The 24,148-nt window shown below is 35.8% G+C and overlaps 4 protein-coding genes across 6 annotated transcripts; 2 read left to right on the forward strand and 2 right to left on the reverse strand.

Moving 5' to 3' along the window:
• Positions 1-1,082: 1,082 nt before the first annotated feature.
• LOC111454306 (uncharacterized WD repeat-containing protein C2A9.03-like) lies at positions 1,083-6,333 on the forward strand. 3 transcript variants are annotated; one of them, XM_023095742.1, is made up of 10 exons: positions 1,083-1,323; positions 1,646-1,781; positions 1,869-2,036; positions 2,178-2,264; positions 4,447-4,581; positions 4,669-4,779; positions 4,858-4,949; positions 5,034-5,139; positions 5,233-5,319; positions 5,403-6,333. In XM_023095742.1, exons 2-10 carry the CDS (start codon positions 1,650-1,652, stop codon positions 5,814-5,816), a joined length of 1,332 nt encoding a protein of 443 aa, XP_022951510.1. In that variant the 5' UTR covers positions 1,083-1,323; positions 1,646-1,649; the 3' UTR covers positions 5,817-6,333. The 3 variants fall into 3 exon arrangements, with proteins under 3 accessions (XP_022951510.1, XP_022951511.1, XP_022951512.1); XM_023095743.1 differs by lacking the exons at positions 1,083-1,323; positions 1,646-1,781 and adding an exon at positions 3,521-3,596 and having other exon boundaries at positions 1,875-2,036; positions 5,403-5,816; XM_023095744.1 differs by lacking the exons at positions 1,083-1,323; positions 1,646-1,781; positions 1,869-2,036 and adding an exon at positions 3,544-3,596 and having other exon boundaries at positions 2,198-2,264; positions 5,403-5,816.
• A 5,847-nt stretch (positions 6,334-12,180) lies between these two features.
• Positions 12,181-14,169, forward strand: LOC111454287 (ethylene-responsive transcription factor RAP2-4-like). The gene has a single exon (XM_023095713.1). It carries the CDS (start codon positions 12,698-12,700, stop codon positions 13,820-13,822), a length of 1,125 nt encoding a protein of 374 aa, XP_022951481.1. The 5' UTR covers positions 12,181-12,697; the 3' UTR covers positions 13,823-14,169.
• Positions 14,170-15,466: 1,297 nt separating this feature from the next.
• LOC111454731 (endoplasmic reticulum-Golgi intermediate compartment protein 3-like) lies at positions 15,467-22,024 on the reverse strand. Its single transcript, XM_023096252.1, has 13 exons — positions 21,495-22,024; positions 20,684-20,757; positions 20,337-20,420; positions 20,130-20,210; positions 19,062-19,142; positions 18,578-18,670; positions 17,528-17,707; positions 17,348-17,415; positions 17,213-17,264; positions 16,785-16,838; positions 16,590-16,682; positions 16,436-16,502; positions 15,467-15,864 (listed from the first exon to the last, which is right to left on the reverse strand). The coding sequence occupies exons 1-13, from the start codon at positions 21,634-21,636 to the stop codon at positions 15,773-15,775; spliced, it is 1,161 nt and encodes a 386-aa protein (XP_022952020.1). The 5' UTR covers positions 21,637-22,024; the 3' UTR covers positions 15,467-15,772.
• Positions 22,025-23,274: 1,250 nt separating this feature from the next.
• LOC111454733 (NDR1/HIN1-like protein 13) lies at positions 23,275-24,085 on the reverse strand. Its single transcript, XM_023096253.1, has one exon. The coding sequence runs from the start codon at positions 24,024-24,026 to the stop codon at positions 23,307-23,309; it is 720 nt and encodes a 239-aa protein (XP_022952021.1). The 5' UTR covers positions 24,027-24,085; the 3' UTR covers positions 23,275-23,306.
• Between the last annotated feature and the right edge of the window lie 63 nt (positions 24,086-24,148).

Genomic DNA, 24,148 nt, shown 5'->3' on the forward strand with positions numbered 1-24,148 from the left:
TAACTAAAATCTCGTAAAACTCAATTTTTAAACATAAGTCGCGACGCATCATTAAAGTTATAGATGTTAGATATTCTTCATTTTCGAGCTGGATTGACCTCAAAAAAAATGTCAAAATTGAAAGTTTAAAATTTTGTAATATATGTTTTGGACGTTCAATGATTTATTAGATACGTTATTATAATTGAACGTGGACTAATTCCGTGTTATATTTTATTATTAAAAAAATGAAAAATCATATGCCATAGTTAATTTAAATTTTGACACGTGTTTCTAACTTAGCTGAGAAGTTAAAAATTAAATTGAAATAAATAACTCTTTCGATAAAAACAAATACTTTTATTCTTCCTTCAATGGAAATAATTTATTTAAAAATTAAAGCAATAGATTAAAATATTAAAATAAATATTAGTGAATAATTTAACAATAATAAAATATAAAAACAAATTAACGTTCAAGGTTAGATATCGGGTCTTTCTAATGGGCCCAAGTTTCACAGGCGGTAGACTTTTAACTCTGTGCGGACTCATGGTTCCACTAACTCAACCCTGGTTAAGCATCTGGCGTCTTCTCTTGTTACCCACTGTTAACGGCGTTTTATTGTGTTCGGTCCGAGGATAACGAGGCGTTTGGGTTCCGTTAAATGGTTGTGCCACGTGTAAGGAAGGAACGATATCCAACCAGTCCATGGAATTCGTGGCGCGAGATGATTACGTGGACCTAGTAAATCATAATTGTGGACACAAATGCCACGTAATCATTTAAATTTTGTTTTTTATTTTAATATTTTTAGAAGATGAAAAATAGAGGAAAAGTTGAGGGAGAGACGGTGGAATGGGAGGGTAAATTTCATGACAGTAAAAATAGAAGCCAGAATTTACGGCCGTCATTCAACGCCGAGCCGGGAACGGCCGGTTCAAAGAAACCGGTGGTTTCGCTGAAAGCCCACGGGGTGTCCCCACCTGTTCACTCCACGTCACCACTCCGCTTCCGTTCACTGAGCCAACTCAGTCCCGGTTCCGTCCCGTCCCATCCCGTTCTGTTTCCGCTATAAAAGCAACCGCTCTGTAACTTCTTTTCTCGCTTTCTTCATTACAACGCTCTCTCTAGACTCTTCCCTTCTCATCCTCTCTTTTTGTCTCTCCGCCATTGGCGCCTTTCTTCCACCTTGAACTGAATCTTTTTCCCTTTTGTTCTCTGTTTGATTCTTTCTGAGCTCGTCTCTTCCAGACGAGATCATCTGTTTGAATTTCCTTTCTTCGTTCTTTTGATCTGTTTCTCTTCGACATCTGTTGGTTTTGCCTGTTTTCTCGCCATTTCAAGGTATACTATTTCAATTTTTTTCCCGCTCTATTTCATTCTGCATTCGTTATCGCGGTCCAGTTCTATGGTGTTTTTCTTTTACTTTTTTGTTTTGTTAACTCTGTTTATGCCATTTGTTGGTCTCGTTTTGTGATTCTCGTTTGCTCTGTTTCATTTCGAATCAGCGTCGTGTTGGCGTGACTGTGTGTGTGTGTGCGTGTGTGTGTGAACAATCGCAGTTTCGTTTTGTTTCGAATTATTTCTTGTTACGTACGTCCATTTCGTGAAGCGGTTTTGTTTAGGCGTGTTCTTCAACTGATTGAGCTTCACGTAATGTTTGTAGGCTGATGGAGCATTTTCAGAATGACGATCTTGCTGTGAATGATTTTGACGATGGTGGATTTTTCTCTGATGATGAGTTCCATACTGATCAGAATATTGAGCATATAGACTCCGACTTCGAAGACGACATGGATACAGTCAGTTTTACTAATTTTCTGTTCAATTTCTCTTTTCTTCTGTCTTAGCGATCGTTATAAATTGATTTGGGAATTTTGTTTTTGCAGAGCACGCCGAAGACGGATACCTCTGCTTTCGACGCTAGGAATGGGAAAGATATCCAGGGAATACCTTGGGAGAGGTTCGCCTTCACCAGAGATAATTATCGGGAAAAACGTTTGAGCCAGTACAAGAACTATGAGAGTCTGTCACGCTCTCGTGTGGAACTGGAAAAGGTGCTTTTTCCTTTGTGAATTTTCGTCCCCTGTATTTTATTTGTACTGTTTGGGGAATACCAAAGCTGTTTTAACTTATTTTAATTTGTTCGTTGTTAATTCCTGATGATTATCTTCTCATCGATCGACTTCCTCTGACAGGAATGCTTGCAAGTGGAGAAGGGGAATAATTTTTATGACTTCCAGTTCAATACGAGGCTTGTTAAATCAACCATTGTTCATTTTCAGGTATAGTTTTATGAGCTCTTTTGATCAAAGATAAGGGCTTATCTTTCTTTCCAGATAGAGTTATAGGATTTTGAGATCCGTCCGCCCCTTTCGCGAGAACCAATTAATTATAATAAAAGCAGAAATAGAACTCCTAAATTAAAAGAAGCGGATAGACGACGACAATGCGATCCCGTATTGGTCATCCTACGCATTAATTATTCCCCAAATTTTTAGAAATTTTCATTTACGTCGAATGCATATTTCACTAATTTAATGTTAGATTCGTATTACATCTTTGAGCAGTAGATGCTTCATCACCATATATTGCTAATGATTGGTTTTTAGTTGGTTATTCATCGTAGAGCTTATTTTTTCCGAGTTATGCAAGTTTCCCAAGTCATATTTTCTGGAATGGCAATGTATTTATCAAATTACCGCGCCTGATCAGGATGTCTTCTTCTTTTATAGTCTCTTGGTCATATTTATACAGCCATTATTAGCATTGTAGTTTTGCAGGTTTTGAATATTTTATTATCCTTTATGGATGTGTTTATAAATGATTCTAGCTCTATATCCTGATCATACATTTCGAGGTATGAAGCTCAGAATTCTTGTTATGCTGGCTCTATTTTACAACTTTGTTCATTTGAAATGAATTTAATTACCTGAAACTAACTTACTTTGTAAAGTCTTTCAGCTTAAAAATTATGGTCCAGTGAGGCCTCGATTCAACTTGCCAGGCATGCAATTATTGATCTAATTTTTATAATCGGGTGCTTGGTTACCTGTTAAGCCATGATCATGGAAAACGGTGCTCACTTATCTTACAATAATGCAATCTCAATTTGTAGATGTATGATTGATTCATGCTTGCTTTATAGTTTTGCATCCCAACTCTTGGACAACCTATGATATAACCTTATAAGCGTATTTCAAGGCTGCAATCTTCAACATGTTTCAGACATCATTTATTTGATGAAATATAGTGTGGTGCTAAATTTTGGATGTCTATGCATCACTGCATCGGTAGGAATCGGATAAGCTAGTTCTTTGGTTGTGAATTTTCCCCTTGATCCGCTGTACTTTTATTGTTACTTTTAATTGCCTGGACGTACCTTCTTGGTCTTGAATTCCCTCTTGCATACTTCTGGGACAAACGACAACTGGGGGACCCTATGGTTATTTTATTTTCTTTGTGATACTTGTTGTAAATACGAATTTTGCTAGGAGTTTTAAATACAACTTTTTCACGTTAACCCATCTGTGGCATTTAGGAATGCTATTTCTGCTATTTCAGCCTTTAAAGCAGTGGAAGTTATATCTGAGCAGCTGCCAGGACGTTGTTATATGGTACGATAGGCAAATATCTAAGCATTTAAGAAGCCTCTGTAGCAACCTGTAGTTCACAATATTTTGGCCTTTAGAGAGGCTAAACCAACTCCTCTGATATTTATTGCCGATGGTTATCAGAATTTTATTGCATGCACCCTTATTAGTTGACTTACCTGCCTGAAATTTGCTATATTCTGTATCCATGATCCTTTATTTATTCCTTGAATAGTACTTCTGCTTGCTTTTTTAGTTCTGTGCATATCTTTTTTAGTTCTGTACAGAGTCAGCCTGCTGATTTGAGCAATCTTAGTACTGTGCATATCTTGTTAGCCCAGCATTTCGAAAGCCTTGTTAGCGTTCTATACATCTTTGGGCAGTAAACACTGAAGAGCCCAACTTGAGGTCCTGGTTCAATTTTCTTTCACAGACTATAAAGTCTAATAATTTGAAACATTGAAGACACCTTTCCTTCAGTGAAAACACCTGTCTATCTTAGTTCTCTCCATCGCCTTCTTCCTCTTTCAAAATGGTTTTGATCTTCGGAAGCATTCAAATTGGTCCCTACGTCTAAATCACATCATTGAAGGATAAAGGCATAACCATTCAATTAATAGTGGCAGCTAATTTTTTTTTTTTTTTGGATTTGGTTACATAACTAGTTATTTAATTCAAGGGGGCACCTAATCATGCATACCTGAAGCCAAAATGAAATTATTGTATCTGCATGTTGCGTCAGTGTGTGAGAGACAGAGAGACAAGCGAGAGAGTTGAATAGGAGAGAAGATCTTATGAACTTATGTTGTGATTTAAAACCTTTGAATGTTATCCTTTGATGACAGTAACTGATTTGTTTGTTCATACCTTGCAGCTAAGAAATCTCTTGTGGGCAACTTCTAAGCATGATGTATACCTTATGCAAAACTACTCAGTAATGCACTGGTCTCCACTGCTTCGGAGAGGCAAAGAAGTACTCAATGTGGCTAAACAAATTGTTCCCACCGTGGTATGTTATGCAGACCAAGGGAGCTGAAAATTTTGATTGATTAAAATTTCGTTTCTTAGAATGGGCTGATCTTCATCTCTTTAACAGAAACGCCCTGGAGTCTCATCCCAGTCACTGTCTAGAGTTCAGATAAGTGCAATGTCAGTTAAGGAGAACTTGATTGTGGCTGGTGGTTTCCAAGGGGAACTAATTTGCAAGGTATGAAGATTTTTTTGTAACCCATCTACTTATCAATGGAGTTTCCAGTATCTAATTTACTTTTCCCTCAAAGTGCAGTACTTGAATCATCCTGGAGTTGCATTTTGCACCAAAATGACAACTGAAGAAAATGCAATCACAAATGCTGTTGATATATTTCATAATCCCAAGTAAGTTTCATCTCATTTCTTCCGAACGGGTTCCATCTTTTCATTGCTTCGAGGCATACGAATTATGTATCTTTTTCCTTACAGTGGTGCAATGAGGATCATCACAGGAAATAATGATGCAAAAGTTAGGATTTACGATGCCAAGACTTTTGCTTGCCTTAACGGCTTCGCATTTGGCTGGTCCGTAAATGTAAGTGAGATGCAAAACTCGACACTAAACGATCCGCTCATATTCTGATTGTTTTCTTTCTTTTCATAATTTCCCCTCTTCTTGTTTCTACAGAACACCTCTGTTAGTCCTGATGGGAGGATGCTTGCAGTCCTTGGGGATACTACAGAGTGCCTGCTTGCGGATGCCAACTCTGGCAAGGTAAGTTATCTTTCCAAGCTTCTATCAATGTGTTTTGCATACTCGCTACCCTCGCCCCGTCTAAATTTCAAACGTCGACTCAGGTGATTGAGAGCCTCAAAGGGCACTTAGATTACTCTTTTGCTTCTGCCTGGCACCCTGATGGAAATATTTTGGCCACTGGGAACCAAGACACCACCTGCAGGCTGTGGGACATAAGGAATACGTCTAAGTCCCTAGCTGTGCTCAAGGGAAGAATGGGAGCAATCAGATGCGTCAAATTCAGTTTGGATGGTAAATTCCTGTCGATGGCCGAGCCTGCAGATTTCGTCCATATCTATGAAAGTCGCACAGGTTATGAACAAGCACAAGAAATCGATCTGTTTGGGGAAATTGCTGGAATTTCCTTCAGTCCCGACACCGAAGCTCTGTTTGTTGGCGTTGCCGATCGAACCTATGGTAGTGTATTGGAGTTTAACAAACGACACCATAATAAGTACATAGATTCCATCTTCTAGACGATCGCTCATGAAGCAAAGAGGATGCAGATGGAATTGTATATAAGAATATGTATAATTTTCCTATTATGTGTTCTTAAAAGTTCAATCTAGCGGCAGATTGACCCGTATAAATACAGAGTAAAGGGCACCATTGTCATTCTCTGGAGGATTTGGCGTCGTTTTGTCGTTTTAGGATTACGAGAGCTCGATCGAAGCTTGGATTGTTTTGTGGGTAGAGAAGGAAGGTTAAATTGATGAATGAAAGGTTGTGTATAATAGTCATATAATCGCATTTGGTTTTTTGAGGCTCATCAATGTCCTGAAATTAAAGAGGTCTGCCTGAAGTTTCCGTTTTAGTTGTACGTCAGGAGGGGATGAGAAGGCAAGCCAATGTGCTGTTGTAGCTCATCTCACTTGGACCTCGCTTGTCTTGTTGGGGTGTCTGTCTTGGAGTTGAATGAATATGGTCAGTCCATTTTGAACAGATTGATTCAATTCATTTCTTGTATTTATATAATACATAAATGTTGAGTGATTTTGGTGATTAGTTTATAGTAAAAACCTCCATTTCTTGTATTTATATAATACATAAATGTTGAGTGATTTTGGTGATTAGTTTATAGTAAAAACCTCCATTGGACAAGTATGACTAGGACATCTGATACGTGGCTACAAATAATATGTCTTGGATAAACATAATTCTGACACCAAGCAGGCTTTTGGCACGTGGTATAATCTTCTCACGGTCCTTGAGTATTAGTATGGCTAAGTTAAGCCAAAGGCTGAGCTACCTTTGTCTTAATCAACCCGTGGTTATAGGTAACACGTCTTGGATAAGTATAATTGTGACACCAAGTATGGTTACAGAGGTTCAGTCGCCCTTGTCCTAATCAACTCATGGTTAACTAGGCTACATAGGTTTTTGGCCCAAGGAGTAGTTCACCTTGGGCCTATTAGAGACTCTAGGTGTCATTCCTCGGGCTTACAATCATCGAGTCGACCCTAGGCATGTTTAAGTTTGTCTCCTCCTACTTTGGACCCCTTGATTTTGACTTCTCCTTCAAGCTTAGAATATCCAACTAAGTTCAATTTTTCCCCTAATTTGCATTAGGTCTATAACCTTTTAAGTTGGGATCTAACATGTTTATGACCTATAAAAAGTACGTAACATACCCATAAACTTTGGATGATGTGTTTTATTGATTCCAAAGTTGGTCCTACAAAGTCTAGTGGGTCGTAAAAGAGCATCCAACTATGAACATCTTGTGCCCAATTACACAAGTTAAAAGGAAATGGGAAGTTTTGTCATATAAGGGTGACTGGTTTACAGGTCACACTCACGTGTTTCTCGTTTGGACTATTCTCCAAAATCAACTTTGGGCCCACACACCCAACTTCATTTCCAATTTGGGCCCCTTTTAGGGCCCACGCACCCAACTTCATTTCCAATTTGGGCCCCTTCTAAGGCCCACATCCCCCCATTTCGGGTCTGACAACCCATTTTTTCACAACAGCCCCACCAACAAAAACGGTCACATTACCATTGCCCAATAATTTTTTTTTTTTTTTTTTTTTTTTTTTTTTTAAAGAAGTTTGAAAAATCGAAAGAGGAAGGAAAGTGGAGTGAGCATGCGTGAAGAATTGCTGGAATATCTAATGCTTATAATCATCCAAATCCCCTCTTGAAAATGACCCTCCAACCAATACTTTGAACCTTTCAAAACCCTCCTCCTCCTCCACATTTATTATTTTTTTCAAAAAATTTTAAAATTTTGACTAACATTCAAACGCCCCCCAAAAAAAAATTATATTAATTTTTTAAAAAATATAGACGATCAAATATATATTTATCCAAATATGATTTTTTTTTTTTTAAGAATATAGGGAAATTAATATATTATATAATCCTTCTATTTATTTAAAATTTATAAATTTAATAGGAAAAAAGGAGTTTTATTTTTTTAAAGAAAATGGAGAAAAAGATTGATAGGTGAGGTTAGGGTATAGAAAAGCCTAGAAGGTTGGAGTTTTGGTTAGGTTGAAAAGGCAATGGCTGGTTGAGAAGGTTGGTCATGGTTAGCTATTTTCAAAGCTTAAATAAAACTCTCTTCATTTCTTCTACATTTTTTCTTTGGTTTCCCAACCAACAACACTTCCATTCAATGTGATGTACCCTAAATATTCTCGATTCAAACTTCTGTCCTGAACCGAAAGTTTAAAAACGACAATATTATTAGTGGTGGGTTTGAGCTGTTAGACATTAGACGATGTGTCAGTGAGGACATCGGTTAGAGGGAAAATCTATCCTTAACATACACGATTTTAAAATCGTGAGACTTACGATGATATGTAGTAATGGTAAGCTTTTGGGCCGGCAAATTTAAGAAATATATTACAATTTTGACAAAAATAAAATTACAATATATTTTTTTAAATAAAAAACGTGGAGGCTAAAATTTGGCGGGTTAGCTGTGAGAAGCTGGGAACCACAAAGGGTATTGGGGTACGTGGCAGAAAATAAGTGGTCCGTCAACGAGAAGAAAAACGACCGCGTGGGGAGATGAAGAATGAAGAAAAGTTGTCAAACCGCGTAAGAGATCTTTTAGTGGGTCCCACGTAATTTTGGCATTTTCCTACCAATTAAAAAAAAATATAAAAATTTATCCTTACAAAATTTTACATTTAAATGATTAATTGTTTTTTTATTTATTTTTTTATTCATTCATTTTTAGATAGGAGGAAATGCTTACCAACCTCGTGTCGAGGTTGAGATTAGGGTCGGCCTAATCCAACCCTTTCTTACGGTTGAATTGGGCACTGAGTTACGTCTCTATTCAAGAGTTTGATCACCATTTAGACATTCACCGAACTCGGTTGACGATTGAGTTGAATGAGATACACATATAACTGTTGTCTCTTGAACACAGAGGTGCAAGAGAAGCTTATATCGTGACACGACAAAGGTGACTAGCCAGTTCTCGATCCATGTATATGGCTTATTCGAGACCTACTTTAAAATGTAATTTGTGACAATTAAAGGTGGACAGATTTGAAACAATTTATTAAGGTTTAGAGATTTGTGTCGATAAAAAGTAAGAAGGGACAATTTTATTAGTGTGGGTTTTTTTCGAGATGAAAATGTACTATTATGATAAATTATAGGAGCTCGTGTCGATCCCATCGAGCATGCCAATAGATGCCTCTTTCTCAAAAAATTTCAGATTCATGTACCTCCAATTGGATCACGATGAGACAAAGTGGGTCAGTTCATATCTAAAAGATATGTTAGGGCCACACATAACACAAAGTAGCTCATATGTTTCGATAAAGCTCGTAACGTATTCATTTTTTTTCGATGTGGGGATAGTGCTGCTTTGTCTAAGAGAATAATCGAGAGCACGAGAAAAATCTTGCTAAATAAAGACAACTATTTTCGTCTATATGAGGTCTACTAGTGTAACAGCTCAAGCCCACCACTAGTAAATATTATCCACTTTGATCTGTTACGTATCGCCGTGAGCGTCACTATTTTAAAACGTGTATGTTAAAGAGACGTTTTCACACCCTTATAAAAAAAAAAACGTTTCGTCCCCTCTTCAACTGAACTATGTAGGGACTCGAACTTACGTCAGAAGACAAATATATCTTTTAACCTAAATATATATTTACCCGAGATTTGGTTGTCTCGATAACCTTAAGTTATCGTACTTTAAGAATGCTTTAAATTCAATTGTAAAGACGGGGGTGTTCGATAATATTCAAAGTTAAGACATAATAACCTTTCTTTTAAGTCATTGACTTCCGAGTTTTAATAATTTTTTTTGTTTTAATATAAAAAAAATTAAATTACAATTGTAGTCTTATAATTACAATAAATCTATCACTCACCAAATTAAAAAAATTTAATAAATTTTTATAAAAATTTATTAAATATTTTAATTTGAAATATTAGATTATTTAATTTAATTCGATTAGCTCACGCACTTCCCCTCTGCGTGAAGGTCACAGCCAATACAGTTGGCGAGTAGCCTACAGTTGCGGAGTTGGCGGGTGGGAATAATGAAAGCCATAAAAGCCACCAAGTTAAGTGGAGTAACCGGCGCCGAAATTGCTTCACTTAAACTCCAATTCTAACTCTACTCCCTGACGTAACCCAACTATATGGTCAGCTCAACCACCCCTAGTTAACGACTTTTTAACCTCGATAACAACAACCGTTTGATTTATGATTATGACATCATCATGACGTCATTTTCTTATCGAACGATCCGTATCAATTTGTCCATTGGTTTATTTTTTAAAAATAAATTTAATTTCAAGTCTGATATTTAACTAATTAAATTATATTCAAATCAATAAAAAATAAAATATATATATACGTCAATTTAGCTTATATTATTTAAAGAATTTCGAGGATTATTTTCAAATATTTAATTAATTGGTACCACACACACAAAAAAAAAAAAAATATTCGTTTTATTTTTAGATTATGTAAAAATATTAATTATACTCATTAAAAATACTATTTATTATTTAATTTAAATCAATAAAATTTATTTGAGGGCGAAGAACATATTCATTTTAGGGTTTGTCAACTCGTTTTCAAATTAGGTTAAAAAGGGGACTAGACTGACTACATTAAGATAGCATGACCGGGAAGCACGGAACGTGCGTGTCCCTCACGAAACCGACTAGGGAGTTTAGGTTTTAGCTCAAACCCGCATTCTTCTTCTCGAAGGTTCGACTCTTTTTGTATGTTTGTTGCTTCTGTCTCGTATTGGACTATTCTTTTTTACCTTATTTGAACTCAAATTTCCGTGCAACTTGAATTTGTCCCTCCCGTGACATTACGCATCCAAAACACTAGGTTTTATCGGTTAGCCACTAATTGTGAATTCAAAAGGAAGAATCAACCAATGAAAATAAAAAGGAAAAATCCAATTGGGTCTTGACCTACCAAACCCATTTTTAGGGGTATAGTGATGACCTAGCCTTTTTGAAAATTCTTTGCAACCCATTGATTAATTATTTTATATATATATATATATATATATATATATATATATATTTATTTATTTACTTTAATTCCAATTAGTAAAAATAATAAAAAATATATATATATTGGGAAAATAATTATTAATTATATGCAAAAAAATAAAAATAAATAAATAAATAAATAAAGTCAAAGCAATTGAAAGAGTTTTGATACAATCATTTATGATATCACGAAGCCGCCCATTCACTTCTCCATCACCACAGACTGGCAGATAAGGTTTCTCCCATTATATTTATACCATTTATTTTAATTAAATAAAACACTTTTTTTTTAGTTTTTTTAAAATATTTAAAACGTATCGGCTAACCGCCCAAGCTTATCGGTAGCAGATATTGTTCGCTTTGGCTCTCGCCACCAGCTTCATGGTTTTAAAATATGTCTGCTAGGTAGAAATTTCCACACCTTATAAAAAAATGTACCGAGATCTTATAAATTTAGTATAGATTCTATGTCGAAAAATCTTGAGAAAATATTTAGTTAATTGATTATATACGTTATTAATAGTACAATAATTGAGTTGAAAATATTTATTGGTTCGGAAAATAATTGAATAGGATGATTCATAAAAGGTAGGCCTATAAACACCACCTTCAATCAACGGAGGCATTAAATTTCAAGATCTCATTAAATTCTTTCTTTTACGAAAGGTGACCGTTTCAAAAAAAAAAATTATAAATTTTGAGGTATGATTCGTTAAATTATGAAATTTTCGTGACGAACCGGTAGCTGACTTGTTCGATTATTTATTATTATTATTTATAGAAATTCTAAATAAATTGTAAAATTTTAAAATTTTATTAGATACAAAATAAAATTTTATCGACAGCTTCCAACGGCTTATAAATGCTAAGCTATAAGGAGAAGCTAAAAGAACTCAGCTCGTGATATCGAACTGAGCTTAAAAATCAAATTAAGTTTTTAAAAGACTTTTTTTTTTAAGTAATTAATTGATTTAAAATTTTTAAAAAAATTAGTAAATAAATAAATTTATATAATATTAAAATAAAAAAATAAGGTTATAATTTAATTAAAAAGAAAATAAGACAAAAACGACAGCACCACTAAAAGTTTGTGTGAACACCGGAACCTCGGGTGGATAAATTCAGAACGAAGAAGCAAAGGTTTTTAGGTTACCGACACGTGGCGGTGATATCGAAGGAGACGTGTCATTGTGTTATTGGCTGCGGCGCATCGGGTACCGGAGAGTGACGTCAGTACAGTGGAGGACAAGACCTTAAAATAAGAAAAAAATTAAAAGGTAATTAAGTGAGATTAAAAAAAGTGATTAAGAGGTAATTTTGGATTGGAACTCTTATAAAAACCAAGCACTGACCTCGAACGAGAAACAGAGTGAGGCCGAGCGATCAAAAACAATTTCTAAACAAAAAAATCAAAAGATTTGTTGAGATTCTTTACTGATTGTGTTCTTAGTGTTTCGATCTTCGTGTTCTTCATCCCCCTTCTCTGTAATCCCCGCTTCTCTGAATCCCTTTCTGTTAATCATCTGTCTTTCAGGTTTCTGGTTTTTTGGGTTTGTTTTTAGAACGAACAGAAAGCAAACTTGAGAAAGGGTTTCTCGAAGGGCTAGGTGTTTTCCAGAATCGAGATCCAGTTTTCTTTTTTATGTTTTGGAACGGATTCTTTTTCTAGATCTGTTTGTATATTTTTGTTTTGGTTTTGAGATTTTTAGATCGACTTCGAGGGTTGTTTTTGATTCCCTCTTGGTGGAATTGAAGGGATTGGTTATTTACAGATCTGCTTCAATCCTTTTCTGTGTAGAAATACTTCTTGATTTCTTCATCTTCTTGTTTCTGTTGCTGATTTTGAATTTCGTTGAGAAATTATGGCTGCTTTGATGGATTTCTATGGTTGCAGAGATCTTCAATCGTATCCAGTTGGTGGTGAATTAATGGAAGCGCTTGAACCTTTTATGAAAGCTGCTTCCTCTTCTTCTTCTTCTTCTTCTTTCCTTCCTTCCTTTTCTCCTTCTTCTTCATCTTTCGTTCCTGATTTCTCCTCTTCTTTCTCTTCAATCCAAACGGAGTCCACTTCTTATCCTTCCGATTGCTCGCCGCCGGTGGCCTATTCATATTCCGACGGGTTTTCGGCTAACAACCTTCACGGTTTGGAGCAATCGGCTTCAATCGGACTCAATTACTTGACTCCCTTTCAGATCCAACAGATCCAATCTCAATTCGGTCTTCAGACTCAGATCCAGCCGGTTTGGGGACATGTTAACAACCAGCAAGAGCTAACGAAAAACCAGATGAACGGCGTGAATTTGCTTGGCCCGAAGGCGATTCCGATGAAACATGCGGGATCTCCACCGAAATCGACGAAGCTTTATCGAGGCGTGAGGCAAAGGCATTGGGGAAAATGGGTGGCTGAGATCCGTCTACCGAGAAACCGTACTCGGCTATGGCTAGGCACCTTCGACACCGCTGAAGAAGCCGCTTTAGCCTATGACAAAGCCGCCTACAAGCTCCGAGGCGATTTCGCCAGGCTTAATTTCCCTCAGCTGAAGCACCACGGCTCCTCCGTTGGCGGCGATTTCGGCGAGTACAAGCCGCTCCACTCCGCGGTCGATGCTAAGCTCGATGCCATATGCCAAACCTTGGCTGAGTCGCAAAAACAGGGGAAATCGAACCGATCTGCCTCCTCGAGGAAGTCGAAATCATCATCGATTTCTTCCACGGTCGGATCGGAGTCTCAGGCACCGACGGTGATCGATTCTGACGATGATCAGAAGGCTAGCGATGTCAGGTCGAGTGGATCGGAGATCTGTTGCAAGGCGGAGAACTCCTCGTCGCCGGTTTCAGCCGAGAGCGACGAGTCAGCAGGGTCTTCGCCTTTATCAGATCTGACGTTCCCCGATCCGACAGATTCGCCATGGGAACAGCCGTCAGAAAGCTCTATGTTGCAGAAATATCCGTCTGAAATCGATTGGGCTTCGATTTTCACTTCATGATGATGAGCTATGTAATTGTGTTAGTAAAATTGCTTAGGCGTCGTATTTTAGGGGGTTCTGCGACTAAATTTTTGCAGTTTGCAGAATCGGTCTCTTTCTTTCAGTGTTCTTAGGGCTTTGAAAGTTGATGTATGTTAATGGCGTTATGACGAAGTAGTAGAAGTGTTAATAGGAAAGGAAATCTCCGCCACCGCCATGGCCGGCGGCCAACTTTTTTTGAGCTTTCCGGCCGGCGGAAGGGATGTAGAAGTAATTATCTTTGTTGTCGTTGTGTAGTATAGTCAGAGCGCAGGACATTTCTGTAATTTTCTCCTTCTATAATGTAAAATGTTGTTTCTTTTTTTAAATTCCTTTCATAATTTTGTTTTTTTTTCTTTTCTTTAATAATTTGGAGCTATTTTCATTCCAATCTAAGTATATGTATTAAAGTAATTGAACTATGGAATAATTAATTATAAGAAATTTGAATCTCTCACACAAAAAAAAAATATTTATATACGTTTATTCACTTTAAATTCAATTGAAAATTCTGTATTAGTGTAAAAAGAGGTGATTCGAAGCATTATTATTTGAATTATTATTCGACTCAAAACCCGTTAAAAAAATCAAAACATTTTGAATTGTCTGTAGACAGAACAACTTTTGAATTATTTCAATATTGGACATTATAGTTCTGAATCGAATCTCTTTAGAAAGAAAATCCTTGTCTCGTTATAGTCTAACAAAACTTTAGTCATCTAATTTTTTATTCATTGTGGAAATCCTTGTCTCGTTGTAGTCTAACAAAATTTTAAATGTCATCTAATTTTTTTCATACTTAATAAAAATTAATGTTTAAGATCATATGGGTTAAATTGAAATGGAATGGCAATTAACCTTGAAGATCAATAAAAATTAAGTCCAACAATTAATACATAAATTATAGCTTAAAAAAATGTTACCAACCAATTTCTCGTACCAAATGGAGGGTTAATATTGTAATTTCCACAATTTATTTATTTAATATTTAACTTTTTTAAGATTCAGAAAAAGTAGTGGCGTGCATGACAATGACCACGTGGGCTGTCACCGACTCACCACTACACTCTTAACCATTAAAAAGTAAATAAAAAAAACAAAAACAAAAAACAAAAAAATCTCAACAAGTTATGATTATAAGGAGAAGAATATGCCATTTTTCCAAAGAGATCTAAGAAGATGAACGTTAACAACTAATTAGACATAAACATGGACGATCAGAATCGAAAGGGTAATAATGAAGTTAAGTTTAAAAGATCAATATCGACGACGAATTATGAATCGGTAAAATTAGGAATAAAGCAAAAGATACAACAAATTCAGTTCAATCCTTTTAGAAAGGAATTTTGCTAAAAATCCACTTTCTCTTGAAACTTCCTTTCCCTAAGTGCAAACATACAATTATCTGGAAGAAAAGGAAAAGGTACTCAAACCCTTTTCAAAAAGTCATCAATATGGGAGAATAATGGGAATAGTGGGAGCTCCCCTTTCATTTATTCTGTCCTTTTCAACCATACATACATATATGTATGTATGTATGTATGGAAATGGGGTTAGCTTGAAACACTCAATAATGCACTTATAAATGACAAAGGTACAAATTTGAGAGAATATTTAACGAATATATAAAAGTTCAATGAGACGTTTTAACTAAGGATTTTGTTGGGTAATGATGTTTTATAGATTCTTTCTCAAGAAATGCCAAAGGGAGGAGATATTAACATTTACGACAACAGTTAAAAAGATTCGTGAAACTGTAAGCAAATGGTTTTAAATATGAAGGCTACCAAGTAATCGACTTGAGTAAAAATGATGTAAATTGGAAGACAGCGTACCATATGGTTGGATTCTCTTTGATTTGATCATCATCTGTAAATTGGAATTTGTTGCCGAGCTTCCGTAGCGTCAAGCTCGAATAAAAAGGTCGATTTCTCAGCTGAACTTACCAAGCTCCATCTTCTTCTTGATCACCTTCTGACCATGGTACACAAATGAATCTAATATTCCCGAGACCGTGAAGACGCCTGGACAGAAAAATCACCATAAATGATTTTCCTCTGTTACTCATACCACTCAATAAACACGAACAAGTTCATTCTTTCATCAGAAATTGTAACAATCCAAGTCTACCGCTACAAAATATTGTCATTTTTAGGCTTTCCCTTCCGGACTTCCCTTCAAGGTTTTTAAAACGTGTTTGCTAGGGAGAAGTTTCAACACCCTTATAAAGAATGTTTCGTTCTCCTCCCTAACCAATGTGAGATCTCACGTCAACTTATATGCTTATGGCATGGCTGCACGGTGTCCAGACCAGCTTGCCACACCGTAAATATTTTCCAAAGACAAGAGCATAACCCTACTATATTTGATTTTCGAGGTAATTAGTAGGATATTAAATCCTAAATAAATGGTCACTATGTATTGAACCAATTTTCTCTACACTTATTATTTCCATGATCTTGTTGACCACTAGGCCAATCCAATGGTAGTTAATAGCAGTGAAGTAACCATAAATTCAGTGAATAAAGAAGTAACGAGGTTGCTACCATATAAATGAAATAAAGAAATTCAAAGGGACGGGAGTTTGTTAAATACCTCCTACTATAGCGCATACGTTTGTTAAGAAGTGCAGGAATGACACGTGCTCCTCCGTGAACTTGACCTGTAACATGCAAAACAAATCAGCTATAACAGTAACGAAAAGTGAATCTTCCACTTCACACATACTCGACGAGCAAGGAAAACCAACCTTGATAGGAGAAAGGTCATAGAAAAAGAAAACTGCAGGAAGTGACTGAAGGCGTCCAACTTCTGCAGTCTTTACGTGTTCTGTGACAGAAAACTGCAATAATCCATTGTTCGCATCTTTATGGCATTGCTCAAGTATGTAAAACATCTATGTAGGAAAAAGAAAAATAAGATTTCAAAGTTTAGGGATACCAACCTGGTTTGATTGGATGGTATTTCCACTAACGTCCTTGTAAACAGTAGGTACAACCTGCAAAATACGAGATATAGCAACTTATACTCCGCTCGACTTACTTCAGCTATTGTACTAAGTGTTGGATGATGAAAGTCCCACATCGGCTAATTTAGGAAATGATCATGGGTTTATAATCAAAGAATACTCTCTCCATTGGTACGAGGCCTTTTGGGGAAGCTCAAAGCAAGGCCATGAGAGCTTTTGCTCAAAGTGGACAATATCATACCATGGTGGAGAGTCATGTTCATCTAACACTAGGAATGCCTGTGATACATGATAATCTTAATGTATAATAAATCATGAAAGAAAGCTATAAGGAAATAATGTTATGCCCTCCGTTGAGAGAAGAAAAAACAATCAAAGCAGCATCCAACAACCCAAAAACTAACCTTGATAAAATATTGATATGTTGCACTTGGTGTATCTTGCCTCCATTGCACACTTCACAATTGAAAAATTAAAAAATATGAGAGATACTTGCAAACTAGAAGCTAGAAGCTCCAAGAAAAGAAGTGAAAGCCTACCTATCCAGAGGATTCACCACGCCAGGGAAATATTCTCCATAAGTTAATCTGTTTATCTTGTGACTTATCTGAGTTAAAAAGTGCAATTAAATTAGATTGATAATCTAAAAACCCTAAACTGAATCTTAAACATTTGTTTTTCATTAAAAATTTACAAAACACGTTTACACCATATCTTACATTGAAGCTGTCCTTTTGGAATGCCAACAGATCGTGTACATGAACATTTGACTGTTGAAAACTTTTCCCAGGTGCAAAGTGAAAATTTCCGGCAACCTTATTAACCTCCAAAGCTCCATATATATTGCACCCTTCACCATCTTCATCTTTGATCCTTTGGAGAAACCCTTCTCTTTTGCACTGAACGCCATAAATATTTAGAAAAATATGTCAAGGAATAAGATCAGCCTCAGAATTATCCTATCAACAGAAAACTGAAATCCCTAGGGCACTAGGCAGTAGTATTCGAGAGAAAAGTCAAGTAAAAATCCTATTCTTAGAATACTGAAGAGAATGAGGCTCTTTGCATAATAGTGGAAGGGGAAAAATGTTCATAATACCCAGATGTCCATTAATGAAAACAATAGGGCATCATACGAAAGATAAGAAAATCTAAAGAGAGCAATTATCCTCAAATAACAGATGCATAGATCGAAAGTTCTCTAAGATTGCCTACGATGACTGGATTGTATATGAAAAAAGAGGGGTATATTACCGCTCAATGAAACCTTAAATCAACATTGTGCCGCAGAAGAAAAGGTTTTTTTAACTGTAAAACTAGGCCTCAAGCCACGGACATAGGGGCAAAGAATATTTAAATGGGAGAAGGTTTTTTAACTGTAAATCAACTATGGGATTATGTTTTCAAGAACAGATGCAGAAGTTCTCATGTATCTCGAAAACTTATATCAGTAATGCGGGACGGAAAACTTCATTCTGGCGAGGAAAATCAAAAGGCAATCCAACTTCCAACATTGGATGGAAGATGTCAACCGTTTCATAGTTGGAGAAGCTATGCATAAGATATTTATATTTTAGTAAAGTTCAACTTCTAAAATAAAAATGCTTAAGCAAGAAAATGAAACACTATGGTAATGCACTTGAGTAATGAGGGTATCGGTAAATATGTATTCACATCGACATCAGATACAAAAACGAAAATGGAAGTCAACTTCAAAATTACAAGGATAAAAAAAATATGTCAAAATAGGAGCCCTCGTCCTGACAAACCTGGTCAATCAAATCAGGGTTTGACAAAGCCCAACCTTTCTTTCGATAAGCCTCACGAACTTCTTCGCACGAATTGCAACAATCATCGTCAGCCTACAAACATAAAAGAATTCAAATAAAAAAAAGGTTAAGTGAATCAACTGAGAGAGCAGGAGGGGGATTTAGCACCAAAAATGTTGAACTTCAATGTTTAACAAGATAAAATATGTAATTGAACCAAAGCCACCTCTGAAATGGAAGAAGAAAGGACAAAAAGAACACTTGCAAAAAAAAAACTCAAAACGACATGACCAACTGCCAATGGCTTAATTCATTCAGTACAATTACGTTAACTAAATTTATTTAAAATAACTGGCCATGGCCATATGACATATATTCAATAATGGCACAGTCAAACACCTCATCAACTTCTATAAGATTTCCTGATAGATCCAATTAAGGAACTCCATTCAACAATTTACTCGTATGAGAAAAAAGTTCATACCGATTCGCCTCCATAGCAGGAACCACAATATGTCTCATTATGCTCAAGCCTGCCACCATGCCTCTGTAAGGGATTTTCAATCTGTGCCAAAGTCAAAACAAACAATAGCCAAAATGAAAATTAAATAACAGCAGTAACGCCCGATTGACAAAAGGCATATGTATGGGCGGACAGTGTTACTGACTGGATTTAAGATCAAGCAGTTGAAAATGTCTATTGATATAGAAATTTGCATCAAAATGAAGCTAGAAAATTAAACTTGAAACAAAAACTGGCACAAGTCAAGATATTAGCACACAAATTTCCTGCTGACCTTCATTTGGTTTAAAATGGTCATATCTCATATCTTACAAAATTTCTAGATGTGTTCTCTACCACTAGGAGTGCGGCTGATTTTAGCCTCCCATCACCTAATAAAAAAAAAAAAACCTTCATACATGCATGCATTTAAACCATCATATATCGTGTTGCACCCAGAACATCCTACGTCCTTACTGATCCTATTAGTTTCCTTGGACTGCAGATTAAGCACAAGAGTATTTTCATCTCATCACTGCGTACAAGTTTTAACGTTCATAAATCTTCAACCAAGGAAACTAAATCCACGACACCAAACATAACTGTTCACAGATGAGAGTCCTCCATAAAATATATGATGTAAAATGAACAGACAGAAACCATGTGAGGAAAATCAAACGACACATTATTTTCCAAATTGTATGAAATAGATACCAGGGGCAATTATTTACTGAAAAAGGAAAAATGCACCTGTATCTTCTTCTTCTTTCCTACCATTTTTAGTCATATTTAAAATTATAAAATTTTAAAATTTGAGTACAGCAATGAGCAAACATTTATTTTTAAAAAAAAAAAAAAAGTTTCCTTCTCTAGACGACATATCCAACCAACTAGATCATGTTTTATGAGAAAAGCAGCCCCATTGACAAGAGCTGGCATCAAAGCATCCCTAATGTAGCATAGATTAAACTAGCTCCAAATGGTTCAACAAATTGCCAGATAGAGATAGGAAGGAATAAAAGGAATTTAAATTGTCATCAAATTACAAACCTTAGGAGCACCAATCCCATCTGGTCTTGCTTCAATAGCATTGCCATGAGAGTCCAACCTTTTTTTGATTATGTCGTGCTTCTGCGTACATGAGAAAACAGTATGTAAATCTTGCACAGCATGCACACGACATGCACTACACAGCTCAAATTCAAATAATTTACATATTCTGGATAAGGAGAGAAAAGGATATGTATCCACACGCACCACGTCTAGGTGTTGCTCTCCACTGATGTCCATTGCATCGAGACTTAACAAAGAACAAGGAAGGGCAGGAAATGTAACATCAAACTGCAAATAAGAAAAGGAAAAATGTATAGCTTCAAAGAAACAATTGATGCATAACATTACAAGCATCAAGAAACAATGTACGGTATTGTTACACTTGAGCGACTAACATAGAAGAGGAACTGACATGTCCATACTTGAAATCTAAATCATTCTCCACTCAAAGGTAAAACAAGAGAAGAGTAATAACGTGCCATGTATGCTTCAAAATAATGAGCATATAAGCACGACATCTATACAAAATTAGCATATGGTACGTAAGTTACATTGATACGCAGCGTTTCTCCTCTTGATGTATCAACTACGAGCTTTGTTTCTGTTACAGCATGGAGATACAACCCTATAACCAACGAGAGTTACCACTGTATTAGCATTCATTTACAGAGAGAAATCAATAAAGCATATACTCTAACAGCAACAGAGGAGCAACAAAACAAATAATTCATTGCACTCATACCAAAACATAGAGCCCGAAAAGACCTTAATACTAACGATTGCTATATAAGTACCCTTCCGAGCAGCAGCAGGAAGTTATTTTGATTATAAATCGATGAAGGCATAATGTAACAGCCTGAGGCCACCGCTAGTAGATATTATCCGCTTTAGCCCGTTACATATCACCGTCAGTCTCACAATTTTAAAACGCGTCTACTAGGGAGAGGTTTCCACACTCTTATAAAGAATGTTTCGATCCCCTCTCCAACCGATGTGGGATCTCACACATGATATATTAATAAACATGCGACTTCAACTCTAACAAAGGACCTATGAACTATACTCTGATGATAATGTATAAATCCAATGCAGTCTTGTCTGCGGTATCAACGGGAAAAATTATGGCACCAACATAAGGCAAATTGGGGCTTGCTCAATGCAGCCTGGGACACAGTAATGTACCATATTAAACAGTATCTGGGAAGTGCTAAACACCAATCGAGGCTCGAATACATGAAACAGAAAACAAATTCTTGACAAAAAGGCCATTGAATTGTAAAAAACATTATGATAAGCCCTAGATTCAATAATAGATTAACAGAACAAACACGAAGGAACGGTAAAATCAAGAGAGACACCTACGTAGCTCGGAAATGAATAGCAGAACCATGACAATAGAAGACGCAAGCGTAATAACGCCACCGGATAGTGTTCGGCTGTAGAAATCCTCATTAACTTTAGGGTAAGCGTCCAAGTTTCGAAGCTTTCCGATTATATTATCCATGTCCAGCCTCAAATTTCCGATCCGACACAGCCGGCAAGGAGACAAGAGATGAAGATCCCAGTTCTCGATCTATCCGAAGAGGTAAATACACCGAATCGCCTCTTAATCCAAAGCAGAAATCAAGAAACAAAACAAGAACATGACGAAAGCAATGGAGGGAAATTTTGAAAAATCCAAACTCCCCGCCAAGGCAGAAACGTCGATTCTTCAAGGAAAATGACGGGGAAATTGGGATTTGAGAAATGATCGAAGCGGAGACCCCTTAATTCATCTGTTGCGGGAGATCTAAGAGAAACCGAGCTCGGTGTTTCCCTGGATATAGGGATTGGTTCTTCTTCTCCAATTGGAAAACCTGCAGACCATCAATCCTTCAAACTTATTACCATAACTTTTTTTTCATTCATGTTAATACAGAAATGCTAAATTAATCATTTTTTCCTTAAAAAAAATTTCGGATAAAAATTATTAAATCCTATATTTTAATAATACGCTTAAACTTTGACAAAATATTTTTAAAATAATCTTTTAATTTTCAATTTTTTTATTAATATCTCTAAATTAAAAAAAAATACAAAAATATTATTATCGTTAGTAATATGTTTAAAAAATATCCATAAAATTTTAAAAATAACATTAAAAAAAATTTCGTTTGTATATTGATCATAAAAAAAATTATGCCGGGTTAATGTTAATTTTAAAATTCTATAAATATTTAAAAAAAAAAGAGTCAATGTGTTTTTTTAACTTATAAGTGATATTAATAAAAAAAATTAAGTTTAATTTTTTTAAAATAATATTAATAAAAAAAATTAATTATCGATATATATATATAAGTTAAAAGGTGGGAGGATATTATTAAAACTTTTAAAATATTTTTATTATTATTTTTTTCCATTTCACCAAAAATTTAAACAATTAAATTTAGCTAAATTAAATATTATTTAATCGATTAAGTCATTTGATTAGAGATGTCTATTTAATTCATAAGGTTCGAATCTAAAAATATAATATATATATATATATATATATATATATATATATATTACGAGATGAGTTTTTCGCTTCGACTTCTACCCACTTTAATATATATATTAAATACATTGATATTACGTTAAAATATAATTTTATTAACGAAAATATTTATACAAATATATCAGAATATTTAATACTAAAAAATCCTCAATCGAAAAAAAAAAAAACACCAAGATAAATACACATATATACATATAATTAAATATATATTAGGCAGTAATTATAAGGTTTTAAGGCAGGCCAAATTATTTTATAATATGTATATCACCTTATAATTATTTATATAATTAAATAAGCATTAATCTAATTAATATTGTTTTTTTATCAAGAAGTGAAATATAAAAAAAAAAAAAAAGATTTTCCTATATGATTAAAATATTATGGAAAATAAAATAAAATTACAAAAACCCTAAAAGGCATCCATTAACGAAGCTCACATAAAAATAACAAAATAATAAAATAATAAGATTTAAAAAAAACGATGCGAAAAGAAACGAAACGAAAAGAGATTGAGATCATATAGATATTCGCCATTCATGTTCTTCATGGTATACAACCAAAGAAAGAAAATTCAGCTCGAAATACTATTTTTTTTTTTTTTACTTTTTTTTTTCTCACGTTGTAGATCGTACCGTTCGTCATTGTCGTTTGCTTTCGCAATCATGCGACAATATCTTTGAATTTTTTTCCAACGTGTTAACCGTGAAACTACAAACAACAACAAATTCGACATTTCGATGCATCGATAAGCGACCTATTGTTTCTGCCGGAAGATTCATCTTCAAAGACATGGCCACGTGGAGTTTAGACTTTTTGTCTTCCATCCGCCGCTTGAACTCTTTAGGGAAGGAAGACGATGATTTTGCATGGAATACTAGCGTGACATGTTCTTCGGAGCCATGTTCTTGTTGGATGAGCGGGAATTTCGCAGTAGCAAGTTCGTGTTTCCGAAACGATAGGAAGGCGTGTGATGGGGATTTGAAGGACATTGAGCCAATAGAATTGGGGTTATGGATGTTGAGTTTGATGTGGAAGTCGTGGCCAGAAGGAGCGAGTTTGAATGTGGTGATTTTGACGATGGGGGGTTTGGGAGAGGCGAGGAGAGGAGGGAGGAGAACGGCTAGGAGAATGATGACAAGGAGGAGGGCGGTGATGGGGAGGAAGAAGCGGAGACAACAAGAGCGTCGGTGCTGGGAGGATTCGACAGAAGGGTTGCGATGACGCTCGACGATAAGGGCATTTTCAGGGGGAGGAATACGGTAGATTTGGTCCTTGGGGATCTGGACGACGTAGGTGCCAGAGGAGAAGATGGGAGGGTCGGGTAGAGAGTAAGAAGAGCGAGCCCGCTCCGAGTCCATCTCCGAGACCGAGGAGATGGAAGAGGAGGAAAAAGAGGAGGAGAAGGGAGGAGGAGGATTGAGGAATGGAGAGTAATGGCAATGGTTGAGGGTTGTGGAGGATGCATGGGGATAGGAGGGGG

Source organism: Cucurbita moschata, unplaced genomic scaffold (assembly GCF_002738365.1).
Source record: "Cucurbita moschata cultivar Rifu unplaced genomic scaffold, Cmos_1.0 Cmo_Scf00016, whole genome shotgun sequence".
NCBI classification, from domain to species: domain Eukaryota; kingdom Viridiplantae; phylum Streptophyta; class Magnoliopsida; order Cucurbitales; family Cucurbitaceae; genus Cucurbita; species Cucurbita moschata.

Bases quoted from the DNA above. Each gene is read 5' to 3' on its own strand.
- LOC111454306 (XM_023095742.1), top strand. From the start codon at position 1,650: ATGGAGCATTTTCAGAATGACGATCTTGCTGTGAATGATTTTGACGAT. The intron at 1,782-1,868 runs GTCAGTTTTACT...TTGTTTTTGCAG, and splicing joins TCGAAGACGACATGGATACA to AGCACGCCGAAGACGGATAC. The intron at 4,582-4,668 runs GTATGTTATGCA...TCTCTTTAACAG, and splicing joins AACAAATTGTTCCCACCGTG to AAACGCCCTGGAGTCTCATC.
- LOC111454287 (XM_023095713.1), top strand. From the start codon at position 12,698: ATGGCTGCTTTGATGGATTTCTATGGTTGCAGAGATCTTCAATCGTAT.
- LOC111454731 (XM_023096252.1), bottom strand. From the start codon at position 21,636: ATGGATAATATAATCGGAAAGCTTCGAAACTTGGACGCTTACCCTAAA. The intron at 17,708-18,577 runs GTTTGTCAGGAC...TATGGCGTTCAG, and splicing joins ACCCTGATTTGATTGACCAG to TGCAAAAGAGAAGGGTTTCT. The intron at 17,416-17,527 runs GTAAGATATGGT...TTTTTAACTCAG, and splicing joins TCCAAAAGGACAGCTTCAAT to ATAAGTCACAAGATAAACAG.
- LOC111454733 (XM_023096253.1), bottom strand. From the start codon at position 24,026: ATGGACTCGGAGCGGGCTCGCTCTTCTTACTCTCTACCCGACCCTCCC.